This window comes from Piliocolobus tephrosceles, chromosome 20, assembly GCF_002776525.5.
Source record: "Piliocolobus tephrosceles isolate RC106 chromosome 20, ASM277652v3, whole genome shotgun sequence".
Classification (NCBI taxonomy): Eukaryota; Metazoa; Chordata; class Mammalia; order Primates; family Cercopithecidae; genus Piliocolobus; species Piliocolobus tephrosceles.
Genome location: NC_045453.1, coordinates 43,657,037 through 43,669,809, shown reverse-complemented (window position 1 = coordinate 43,669,809; position 12,773 = coordinate 43,657,037). Strand labels below are relative to the sequence as shown.

General features: G+C 41.5%; 1 protein-coding gene and 1 pseudogene across 1 annotated transcript in view; both read right to left on the bottom strand.

Moving 5' to 3' along the window:
- DZANK1 (double zinc ribbon and ankyrin repeat domains 1) overlaps positions 1-12,773 on the bottom strand; it is an 88,984-nt gene that overhangs the window by 25,688 nt on the left and 50,523 nt on the right. The window contains exons 10-12 of the mRNA XM_023217785.2: positions 6,249-6,371; positions 4,972-5,136; positions 2,675-2,882 (exon numbers count right to left, since the gene is read on the bottom strand). Of these exons, the coding sequence (XP_023073553.1) occupies positions 2,675-2,882; positions 4,972-5,136; positions 6,249-6,371 (496 nt within the window). The remainder of the gene's footprint in view (positions 1-2,674; positions 2,883-4,971; positions 5,137-6,248; positions 6,372-12,773) is intronic.
- On the bottom strand, positions 10,725-12,016 carry LOC111546404 (annotated as a pseudogene).

Below are 12,773 nucleotides of genomic sequence, written 5' to 3'. Positions count from 1 at the left end.
AAAGAAACAAAACAGCGCGAGACTCCATCTCAAAAAAAAAAAAAAAAAAGGAAAGGAGGTGGGTGAGAGCAAAGCTTCACTGGGCTTAGGAAATGAATCCAAAGGAATAAATTAAGAGAACTATAAATGGGGGAAAAGAAGGCTAATGTAACAAAAGCCATAAATATATAATAGTCCTTTTTTCTTTAAGCATCTTTAAAAGACATCATGTTGTAACTAATAACAGTGTTTTGAAAGTTTATAATATATATGTAAACATAAACATAACGTTATACTAGAAAACAATGCCACAAAAGTTGGGAGGAGGGAATTGAATTATAGGGGTAGAATTTCTATATTTCATTGGAATTAAGTTAGTATAAACTTGAAGTATAGTCTGTTAAGATGTATGAGGAAAACCGTATAGTAGTCACTAAGGAAATAACTCAAAGTATGTAGTGAAAAAGTCATTAAAGAAATCAAAATGTTACACTGGAAAACATGCAATGCAAAAGAAAGCAGTAAAGGAGCAATAGAGGAACAAAAAAGGCATTTAGAAACATTTGGAAAACAAAAAGAAAATGGTAAGTCCAACTTTATCAATAATAACACTAAATGTAGATGGATGAAACAATCCAATAAAAAAAAAATAGGGATTGTCAGAATGGACAAAAAACCTGGATTCATGGTGCTGGACACAGTGGCTTATGCCTGTAATCCTAGCACTCTGGGAGGCTCAAGTGGGAGGCTTACTTGACCCCAGGAGTTTGAGACTGGCCAACACCGGCAACACAGTGAGACCCCCATCTCTACAAAAACGTTTAAAAATTATCCAGGTGTGGTGGCTTGTGCCTGTGCTCCCAGCTACTCAGGAGATTGAGGGAGGAGGATCACTTGAGCCCAGGAGGTCAAGGCTGCAGTGTGCCATGATTGTGCCATGGCACTTCAGCCTGGGCAACAAAGCGAGACCCTATCTCAAAAAAAAGAAATAAACAAAATGAAGGTACGCCAAACTTATGGGACACAGTGAAAGCAAAGCTCAAACAGAAATTTATAGCAGCAAATGCTCACATTCTGAAGAAAGATCTCAAAATCATTGCCCTAATCTTTGGCCTTAAACCAGGAAAAGAAGAGTAAAGTCAACTTAAAGTAAGAAGAAAGAAGGAAATCATGATTAGAGTGGAATTTAATGAAATACAGAATATAAAAATAATAGAAAATCAATAAAACCAAAAGCTGGTTCTTGGAAAAGATCAATGAAATTGACAAACCTTTAGTAAGATTGACCAAAAAAGTGACATCTCAAGTTACTAGAATTAGAAATGAAATAGGAGATGTTATCACCAACTTTATTGAAATAAAAAAGATTAAAAGAGTATCACAAACAACTGTATGCTAATAAATTAATCAGATGAAAAAGACAAATATCTAGAAAACCAGAGACTACTAAAACTGACTCAATGAGAAACAGAAAATCTGAACAGACCTATAAAAAGTAAACAGTAATCAGAATTGCCCACTAGACAAACATCAGATCCAGATAGCTTTACAGGTAATTTACCAAAATTTAAATAAGAGTTAATATCAATTCTTCATAACCACTTCAAAAAGAAAGAAGTGTTTCTATAAGGCTACCATTATCCTGATACCAAAATCAGACAGACAGCAGAAGGAAAGAAGAAAACTGCAGACAAATATCTCATAAATACAGATACAAAAATCTTCAACAAAATACTAGCAAAATGTCTTAGGCCATTTGCGCTGCTATAAACAAAATACTTGAGACTGGATAATTTATAAAGAACAGGAATTTATTTCTCACAGTTCTGGAGGCTAGAAGTCCAAAATAAAGGTCCCTGCAGGTTAGGTGTCTGGGGAGGGCCTGGTCTCTCTGCTTGCAAGATGGTGCTTCATTGCTGCATCCTCCAAAGGAGGGGAACGCTGTGTCCTCACATGGAGGAAGGGCCAAAGGACAAAAAGGGGCGTTAGCTCATTCCCTCCAGCCCTTTCATAAGGCACTGATCTATTCATGAGGGCTCCATCCTCATGATCAGTTTCCAAAAGGTCTCACCACTTAATACCACAGAATGGAGATTAAGTTTCAGAATGAAATTTGAAGCACCTAGCTGGGACCACAGGCATGCACCACCACAAATGACTGCTTTAAAAAAAAAAAGAAAGAAAAATTTGTAGAGACAGGGTCTCACTTTGTTGCCCAGACTGGTCTCAAACTCCTAGACTCAAGAGATCCTCCAGCCTTGGCCTCCCAAAGTGCTGGGATTGCAGGCATGAGTCACCACAACTGGCCCAAATTATAGACTTAAAAATAGTCAAAATGGTAAAGTTTATGTTACGTAAATTTTACCACAATAAAAAAAAAGGGATAATGGCAGATAGCAATAGCACTGCACACTAACAACACGCCTACCATGACAAAAGAAACCCACATGCGCCACGTGACTCAGGAGCTAGACAACAGGGCTATGAGCTAAAACATCAGAGTACTGAAAGTTTAAGGAAGAGCTGACAGAAGAGCTTCTTTTTCCCATACAAAGAAAATTCCTTGAAAACGAGGAAAAGAAAGAAACTTACTTCTTACATATACAAATAAATTAAAAGGAAGAGAAAATGAAATGTTCTTTCAGAGAAAGAGTGAATTCCCTCCTGACCAGAAGACAGGGCATCTCTCCCTTACCTCTTCCTGGGCTGATGGCTGTGAGGAGCGGTTTATGGTCACTCATGTTCTCCTGCCTCTGCTTTTGAGAGGCTATTTCCAGTTCCTTTTTTGCTAGCAGCTTGCCGGATGGGTAGAACAGGCCAACAGTCTGTGTGCCTATGTCCCTCTTAGTCCCAGCATCAGATCTGGGCAAAGGAATATTCAGGGACTGCCAGGCACATTGGGGCTATAAGTGAGGCAGAAAACATTTTTTAAATTAGAATATGATTTAATCAATCTTGCATTTACTTACAGAAAACAATTTTAATCAGAATAAAAAGTATCTCAAAAAAAACTGTACTTTGAACTAAAAGGGTTTTCCAGTCTTTGGCTCATCTTCCTTGCTCCTGTTTTTCCCAGCAACTTCCAGCCTGATCCATGATTAGCCATTTATTGCCTAAAATTCAACAAATCCAGGGGTGTTTGCTGGCCTGCTTGATGCCTGGAAGATATCTATCCTTTTCAGCTCTACAATGCAATAGAGCATAGACTTCACTACTCATCCACACTCAGCCACTGGTCATCAACATTTTCTCTAACATACTCTCCTGAGGACCTGAGAGGACTACCATGAAAGGTTGTGCACTGCACAACGTCACTACATTGAAAGTAGCACCATTCACATGGTGAACATCATATATTTGAATATTAGGATAATTTTTCTAGTAGAAAAACCAGTATATTACAAGCAATTTCCAATAGATGGCAGTCAAGTGTCTTGAGAAAAGAACACCTTTGTTTCATTTGCACAAAGCAGTAAGGGCTAGTGGCAGTCTAGGATTTAAATCTTTCAAACTAGGTTAAGATCGAGACCATCCTGGCTAACACGGTGAAACCCCGTCTCTACTAAAAACTACAAAAAACTAGCCGGGCGAGGTGGCGGGCGCCTGTAGTCCCAGCTACTCGGGAGACTGAGGTAGGAGAATGGCGTAAACCCGGGAGGCGGAGCTTACAGTGAGCTGAGATCCGGCCACTGCACTCCAGCCTGGGCCACACACCGAGACTCCATCTTAAAAAAAAAAAAAAGCCATGAACGACTGGGTGCGGTGGCTCATTCCTATAATCTCAGCACTTTGGGAGGCCGAGGTGGGTGGATCACGAGGTCAGGAGTTCGAGATCAGCCCAACCAACATGGTGAAACCCCATCTCTACTAAAAATGCAAAAATTAGTCGGGCATGGTGGCATGCACCTGTAATCCTAGCTACTCAGGAGACTGAGGCAGCAGAATCGCTTGAACCTGGGAGGCGGAGGTTGCAGTGAGCCAAAATTGTACCATTGCACTCCAGCCTGAGCAACAGAGCAAGACGCGGTCTCACAAAAGAAGGTCATGAACTCCCTAAAACTGCATACAAAGTGCTGAGTGCATCCTCTAATAATTATCAATCTTTAACTTCTTATAATAAAGAGATAAGAGGAAACATGAAAAGTCTTTATCCAGCTTAGAGAAATTTATAAAATAATTATAAAAATCTAACACAAAGCCAATTGTTAGAGCTTAAATACTTCTGAAAATAACCTGGTGACATTTTCCTCAAACTATGCCCAGCTGTTATAAATTACAAAAGCAATCTTATATACCTAAGTTTTCTAAAATATAAACAAGGGGAAGGAAAAGTTCTCAGAATGCTACATAAGCAATTCAAGAGAAGTGCATTCTATCTCATGTATTTTTTTTTTTTTTTTTTTTTTTTTTGAGGGGGAGGCTCGCTCTGTCTCCCGGACTGGAGTGCACTGGCCGGATCTCAGCTCACTGCAAGCTCCGCCTCCCGGGTTTACGCCATTCTCCTGCCTCAGCCTCCCAAGTAGCTGGGACTACAGGCGCCCGCCACCTCGCCCGGCTAGTTTTTGTATTTTTAGTAGAGACGGGGTTTCACCGTGTTAGCCAGGATGGTCTCGATCTCCTGACCTCGTGATCCGCCCGTCTCGGCCTCCCAAAGTGCTGGGATTACAGGCTTGAGCCACCGCGCCCGGCCTATCTCATGTATTTTAAAGCCACTAAAGTGGCATTATGTCCACGGCCTTGCAAATGCAATGGCATAGACCTCAATTTACTACATGCAAATATGCTCATTTAGATATTTGATTTCTGAAGAAATCATTTGAGTGTTTAAAATCTAAATTGACTGCATTTATTTACACACCTAGTTGAAATTCCATGTGAAAGTTCTAAGAGTTTTGGGTCTCTTCCCCGGGTTGATTCACAGGGTAGAGCACACACATTCAGAGTTACAGCCTCTTCCCGGGTACCAGTTCTTAACTGCAGGGGAGGCCTCACCTCAGAAAAAGAGCGAGGTTCCTGAGCAGCCAGAGCCAGGCTTCTATCCAAGCTAAGTTTCACCAAGGACTTCACACAAATACCACAGGAGCCACAGAATCGGGCAGACAGGTGATTGCTGGCCCCACATTTAGGGCAAACAGAGCAGCCAGCAGGAATGCCAAGCTAGAGGATAGAAAATATCTTGATGAATATTAGAGTTATAATTTCCCCATGTAAATTATTGTCATACCATACAAATTAACATATGCCCACACTCTCTGACCCAGCCATTCTACCTTCCAGAATTTATCCTACAGATGGTCAAGTACAGAAAGAAGTGTACTTCAGGTCAACCCCTAAAGCACTGTGGTTTTAAAAGAAATCACTGAAAACAACAGGCATGTCCAGCAATAAGGACGGTCTAAATATATTACGGTCCATACATACAAACAATGGATTATGAAGCCACTGAAAAGAATGAGGAGGTTACTAATAAGACACATTGCTAGGTGAAAATAATTGGATCAGTGTTCATAGCACCAGTTTACTTATACATGCATTGAAGAGCTGAAAGAACATCTCAAGAACTGGATATGAGCAATTGCTTCTGAGAGGAGAACTGTGGGACTTCTTAGAAAGGAGATTAACCGAGGCCGGGCGCGGTGGTTCAAGCCTCTAATCCCAGCACTTTGGGAGGCCGAGACGGGCGGATCACGAAGTCAGGAGTTCAAGACCATCCTGGCTAACCCGGTGAAACCCCGTCTCCACTAAAAAATACAAAGGTGGCGGGCGCCTGTAGTCCCAGCTACTCCGGAGGCTGAGGCAGGAGAATGACGTAAACCCGGGAGGCGGAGCTTGCAGTGAGCTGAGATCCGGCCACTGCACTCCAGCCTGGGCGACAGAGCCAGCCTCCGTCTCAAAAAAAAAAAAAAAAAAAAAGAAAGGAGATTAACCCTTCACTCTAAAACTTTCTTATTATTTGCATGTGATACTTAGATAAATGAATAAATACATAGTCTTGAGTGTTTTATTATAGAGGCAGGCAGACACAATTCATTTTTAAAAATGCCAGCAGTCAATAAATTAGTGAAAAGGTTTAACCTCAAAGAAAAGGAAATCAAAACCATCACCAGAGATGGCTCTCAATGTAAGATAATTAATTATCCCTATCTCCAGATTCTTAGGTTACAGGTACCAGTGGCAAAATCACAAGAAGTGATTTCTGCAAGGCCATGGAAGAAGTGCCTGGTCCTCTCCAGGTGCTCAGTATACAGAATCTGTTTTAAAATACCCACCATGGCTCCACACCAGCCGCAGAAGGACGCCTCCCAGAGATTCCAACCACCACATCTGGAGCAGGAGATGGTCCCCCCTCTCTGAGTGGGCGGAGGAGGGGCTTTATCCCCACTGCATGTCGACTGGTGAATGAAATGGCATTTAAAAGCAGGATCAGTACTATATTCTCTAATCCCCCTCCCAATTCAAAAAAGATGAAAAGCCCCCAGACAATATGAGCCCTGGAAATACATTTTTTTTTTTTTTTTTTTGCCCAAAGGAGTACAGCTATGATCGGTTTCACCAGTTAATAAATCAGTACACAGAGCACACATTCCTTCACGGAGATCACAGAACGTCAATGAAACTGGTGCCTTGCACATCTTAATATTTCTCAGTATCAAGGATAGCAAGCCCTACTGTTGATTTAACAGAACAATATTAATGAAGGAAGAAGAGAGCTAAACTACCTGAGGGGCCACGATTGAGGCTTATCTTCTATCCTTTGGAGTTTTGGTTTCCACAGAAAAGTGTGACTTCATTTCCCACTCTTGACACATGTGAACAATTATTTTATATTGGGGACAGAGGCAGAATTGTTTCGTGAGAATTCCTGGGCCTATGTTAGGTAAACCTAGATTTGAATCTGTTCCTGCTGCTTCCTCACTATTGCCTGGTAAGAGAGTTGCTCACTTCCCAAATGGGAATGACAGCACAGTGGCTGCTACCTGACCACCCACCATGTGCAGGCTCTGTTCCTACACTGCCCTGCACCCTCACAGCAGTCGCGGCAGGCCCACGGCAGACCTGGGAGGTGGAGCCGTCACTGTCCCCATCTTACAGAGGGAGAGCACGGGGACACAGAGAGGGTGAGATGCACGATTAGGGTCATCTGACTCTAAAGCCTGGCTTCTCTCCCTAACTCCATACAGCCCCTTCAATACAATAGTTTCTTCCCAGGTCTGTAGGGAGTTTCAGATGATTACCCACAGTTAAGTGGATAGGAATGCTTAGCACTAGGCCAAGTTCCACCAGCCAGCTTCCTTCCTGTCCCACCTTGCTTTCCACTAGAACCTGATTTCTTCAGGAGAAAGGACTATAATTTCACTTTTATTCCCCCCACTAGGACAGTCCTGATATCTTGGCACATGGGAGTCATTCAAATGGTTTTACTGAGTCAATGAATGATTGATTCAATTGGTAACTGGGTGTGTGTATTGCCACAATACTAAGAATGCGCACACCAGGGAAAATATTTGCTAAGGGCACTTTTCCCTAAAGACAAACATTTTAGTTCACGCTATCCGCCCAGCTATATCCTGTTTTGCTTCAGGGACTGCTCTGTTATCTAGAATAGAAACCTATCCAAGAGAGGCCACATCAGCCCCCAGCATCCGCAGACACCCGAGAACAGAGGCCCTTTGTGTGCACTTGCCTTCATTTCAATGCAATTAGAGGGAAATGCCTTCAGGTAAATCAAAGAGAAATTCTCTGCAAACTTTTGCTTCAGAACTTACATTTCAATTGTCCTATCCTTAAGACAGGATTTTGGCATAAAGCTTGCTGGCCTGGATTTCTAAATCCAAAGCCTTCAGACTTTTCATGGAAATGTACTGACTGTTCTAGTGGCTTTTAAATACAACATTGCTTTAAAGAAAGTATAGTTATCTTTCTGGTAGTCTTACTGATCAAAAAACAAAACAAAAAAATGAAGAGAAAGGAAAGTTACCTTACCCCATCATATTAATGCTGCTAAACAAAGAAAAGACATAAAGCTATCAGAATGAACATGCATTGTGACTTCTATGGACTACAGAGATAAGTACTATCCTGTGACATCTAAGCTCTGATATACCATTCAGATAGAAATACAATTTTTAGAACAAATTCAATTTTGGGATTGTTCTGAAAATAGTTTTGTTGATAGATGAGACCCAGAAACAATTACATCACTGACAGTTAATAAAATCAATATAAATGGTTTTATTATTTACATAAGAAGTCCTGAATGCCTGAGGAAAGGATGTCTGAGAAAATCTTTTGCTTGCAATTTACTGAAATCTATCCGTAAGAATATTCCAAGAATTCCAGAAGTTCCACTGTTTCCCATTTTTATGCTGTCCCAATCTCACTATTTCTTCTGGTGCCTTGGAAAAAATTAGAGTGTCATTTTATGATGAGAGAGTGATATCAAGTCTAAGACCACATTAACAGACAAACAACTCTCAACAAAAGACAACCCTAAAATTACACCAGCTTTGATTTGGAAATGGATGTGTTTTCTGATGAAATTCACCATCTCATTAGTTTGTTTTTAGTCTCAGTTCTGAAGAAGAGACACATCATATGTAATAAAAATCGTCTTAAAAAAAAAAACTACAGATTTTTCCTTCTGGTACTGATAGCATAAGACCATAACAAATGACTCCCACACAGAAAATAACTATAAAATCTGCTGATAATAGGCCGGGTGCGGTGGCTCACACCTGCAATCCCAGCACTTTGGGAAGCCGAGGTGAGGGGATCACTGGAAGTCAGGAGTTTGAGACCAGTCTGGCCAACATGGTGAAACACCGTCTCTACTAAAAATAAAAACATTAGCTGGGCGTGGTGGCACATGCCTGTAATCCCAGCTACTTGGGAGGCTGAGGCATGAGAATCACTTGAACCCAGGAGGCAGAGGTTGCAGTGAGCCAAGATCAAACCACTGTACTCCAGCCTGGGCGACAGAGCATGACTCTGTCTCAAAAAAAAAAAAAAAATCTGTTGATAATACATGAAGGCAGTGGAGAATGAACAGAAGCAGGTAAAGTTGCAGCAAGTACATATAAGCAGGAGGGGAGTTATACAAAGTCAGTCACATCGTCACGGTTTTCAGCCTGGAGCTAAGGGTAGTCTACATAGCGCATGTGAAGTGGTGGGCACAAGGCAATATTTCTGGCCAGGAGAACCAGAAAACTGAAGCTGGGGAATATTTGACTGCTAAAGAGGCAGGGAGTTCCCAGAAAGAAACAAGACAGAGAGGAGATCTTCTCTGTGTATTCAGATCTCTTACCAATCCCTGAACAACATATGTACAGAATAGGCTTGAAGCAGCTCAGCTAAAGACAAAATATCTGAATGGAGACCAAACTTTCTGTCCCTCCGCCCCTCAAATTTTTTTCTTGGTATTTAGTATGTTGAGGAATTTTATGTAGGCGGAGGTTGCAGTAAGCTGAGATTGCGCCACTACACTCCAGCCTGGATGACAGAGTGAGACTCCATCTCAAAAAAAGAAAAGAACAACAACAACAACAAAAAAGAACAGAACCTTGGGGACCTATTAGATAATATCAGACAATTCAACAGGTGTGTACATGGACTTCCAGATGGGGAGTAGAAAATGAGTGGAGTGGAAAACTAAAGAAATCATGGCCGAACAATTCCCAAATCTGATGAAAGACAGAAATTTATAGCTACAAGATTCTAAATGAACACCAACCAGAATAAGTTCACACTAAAGCACATTAAAGCCAAACTGCTGAAAACCAACAATAAAAAGCAAACCTTAAAAGCAGCAAGAGCCGGGCGCGGTGGCTCACGCCTGTAATCCCAGCACTTTAGGAGGCCGAGACGGGCGGATCACGAGGTCAGGAAATTGAGACCATCCTGGCTAACACGGTGAAACCCCGTCTCTACTAAAAAACACAAAAAACTAGCCGGGCGAGGTGGCGGGCACCTGTAGTCCCAGCTACTCGCGAGGCTGAGGCAGGAGAATGGCTTAGACCCGGGGGGCGGAGCTTGCAGTGAGCTGAGATCCGGCCACTGCACTCCAGCCCGGGCGACAGAGCGAGACTCCTTCTCAAAAAAAAAAAAAAAAAAAAAAAAGCAGCAAGAGAAAAATGACACATCCCACATCCCATACGTGAAAATGTCAATTTGATTTACATCTGACTTTTGAGCAAAAAGCATGGAGACCAGAAGAGTGTGGAACACCTTTGAAGTTCGGAAAGAAAATAACTGTCAGCCCAGAATTATGTATCCATCAAAAATACTCTTTGAGAATGAAGTTGAAATAAAGACATTTTCGGGTAAAAGAGAACCAAGAGAAATCACTGCCTGCAGACCTGCACTCTAAGAAGTGACAAAGGGAGTTCCTCTGTGTGAAGGGATACAATACCAGAGAGAAACTCAGGTCCACAGAGAAGAGTAAAGAACATCAGAAACGGTAAAAATAAATATTGGTGTAAATACAAAAAAAAAAAAAAAAGCTTTATCTTTTTGGTTTTTTCCTCTTAATTCCCTTACAAACCCTTATAATTGTTTAAAGTAGAAATTATAACACCTTTCTAGCTAACTGTGCTCTGCAGAAAACATGCAGCTTCCCTGACATGAAGACTTAGAGTCCCTGGCCCAAACAGGACCCCAAACAACTAATGCTTATTGACAAGGAAGAGGAATGAGATAGTGGGCATTTTGTGCATCCTTCTTCTTATTCCCAAAGTTGCTAATAATGGTCAGTGTTTTGAAGTCTCCAAAGCTTTAGGCCTCAGATGCTTATCCAAACACTGAGTGGCAAGGAGGTCAACATCCACATCAAACGTATGGGCTTGCACCCATAGGTGCTTATACAGCATCCAATTCAAGTAGCTGGCTCTGAAAATGCATGCTGAGTACATGGAGACCCCAGTGCAGGTGGGTAAGGAGCACCCTTGGAAACATCATCCTCTGAGTACTGCCAGTTGACAAACCGAGCAACCACATGCACGCTAGACAACTCATACTTACGTTTTAAAGCGAATGAGCCAGGGACTTCAGCGATCCTTTGGATGATGGCCTAGAGATACTTACCTGGGCTGTCTGTGCCTCACACCCACTCCATAAACTTTTGGGTATTTTCATCCTCTAGCACATGCCCCACATACTCCCTACTGACCACAAAATAGACACTGCCTGAAAGAAAGGGTGCTTCAAGCGGAGGATGCTCTTTGACAGTCGCCATGTCTGTCAGCTTTCCATTAACATCTGCATACCACTTTTCCCACCTTTCTTTATTGGATGGCATCCTCTTGGCTTTGAGATTGTCTTCACCCATTAACAATCTGAGCTTCCTAACGATTTTATGTTGGTTTTACCAGGAAAATCCATACTACAAAGATGTATTAGGTACTTCCAGTCTGCACTCACTGTGCAGAGGTCCCTCATGCAGTTGAGGTCAGCCAGAACCCAACTCCACAAGGCATAAACCAGACTCTTCAACTGACAGACCACAAAGATGTTACTGAAATGACACAATGCCCATCACTGGAGCTAAAAAGCAATCCTCTGATTTTTTTGTCCGCATGAATGCAATAGAAATTCTGAGGCATATACATGGCTCTCCAGAGCCTGTCAAGCATTTCAATTTTGTAATGAACCAGTATAGAATATGCTATTGGAAACCTCACCTCTTCCTTCTTAAGGGGTTCTACAATATATCTGCATCTCTTGATGAAAGAAGTACAAGAAGAAGTACATAACGGGTCATATTGATACAGTAGTCAGGTATATACCGAGGGCACTTTGTAAATTTCACTGTTAGCATCTCAAGTTTTACATTTTGGATTTCATGTACCTCCTCCTATAAAATTTTGGTGCAATTAATATGACTACTAGGATTCTCTCCAACAAGCTCCATGTATGTGACACTTACAGATTTGGACTTTTGATGAATCCTTAAAACAGTGGTGACTAGAGAAAAAATAAGAACCACAAAGTCGTACTTAGTGGGATAAGAAAAATGTCTCCTCCACAGCAACTGCCTCAGCATTTCAAATGCCAATCAGGGACTTTGCTTTGTTAAGGGCAGTCTTCTAGGCTTTAAGCACCAACTATTTCCCCTCCGTTGTGGCCTTGAGGGTTGTCAGTTTGCATTTATCAGAAGCGCAAAGGCATCTTGAAATGAAGAATGCCGCATTTAGAATTAAGGGAAGTCCAGATCACTTACGGCTCTGATTCCAGGTGACATCCTGCACTTATTCCAAGTACTTTTCATGCTGTCAGGCATCTTAAATGTACCAGACATCCAGGAATAATAGGCTTTTAAAAAATCTCTCCCTGGGTGGCCTGCAATGCTCAGCTGGATTTACAGGTGCCTCATACACTTTGGAGTGTCATCTGACCCCAGAGCACAGGAGGTTGCCCTACCATGCAGCTTCTGCTAGCAGAAGCCATGCAGGACTGCTTCCTTTGCCCATTTTTAAATAAGGTTATTTGTTTACTTACTATTGAGTTGTTTGAGTTCCTTATATGTATTGGATATTAACCCCTTATCAGACATATGGTTTGAACATATTTTCTTCCATTCTGTAGGTTGTCTTGTAACTGTTGATTGCTTCCTTTGCCGTGCAGAAGCTTTTTAGTTTGTTGTAATTCTATTTGTCTATTTTTTTGCTTTTGTTGCCAATGCTTTGGGGGTCATATCCAAAAAAATCATTGCCCAGACTAATGTCATGAGCTTTTCTCCTATGTTTTCTGGTAGAAGTTTTTCAGTTTAATCCATTTTGTGCTGATTTTAGTATATGATG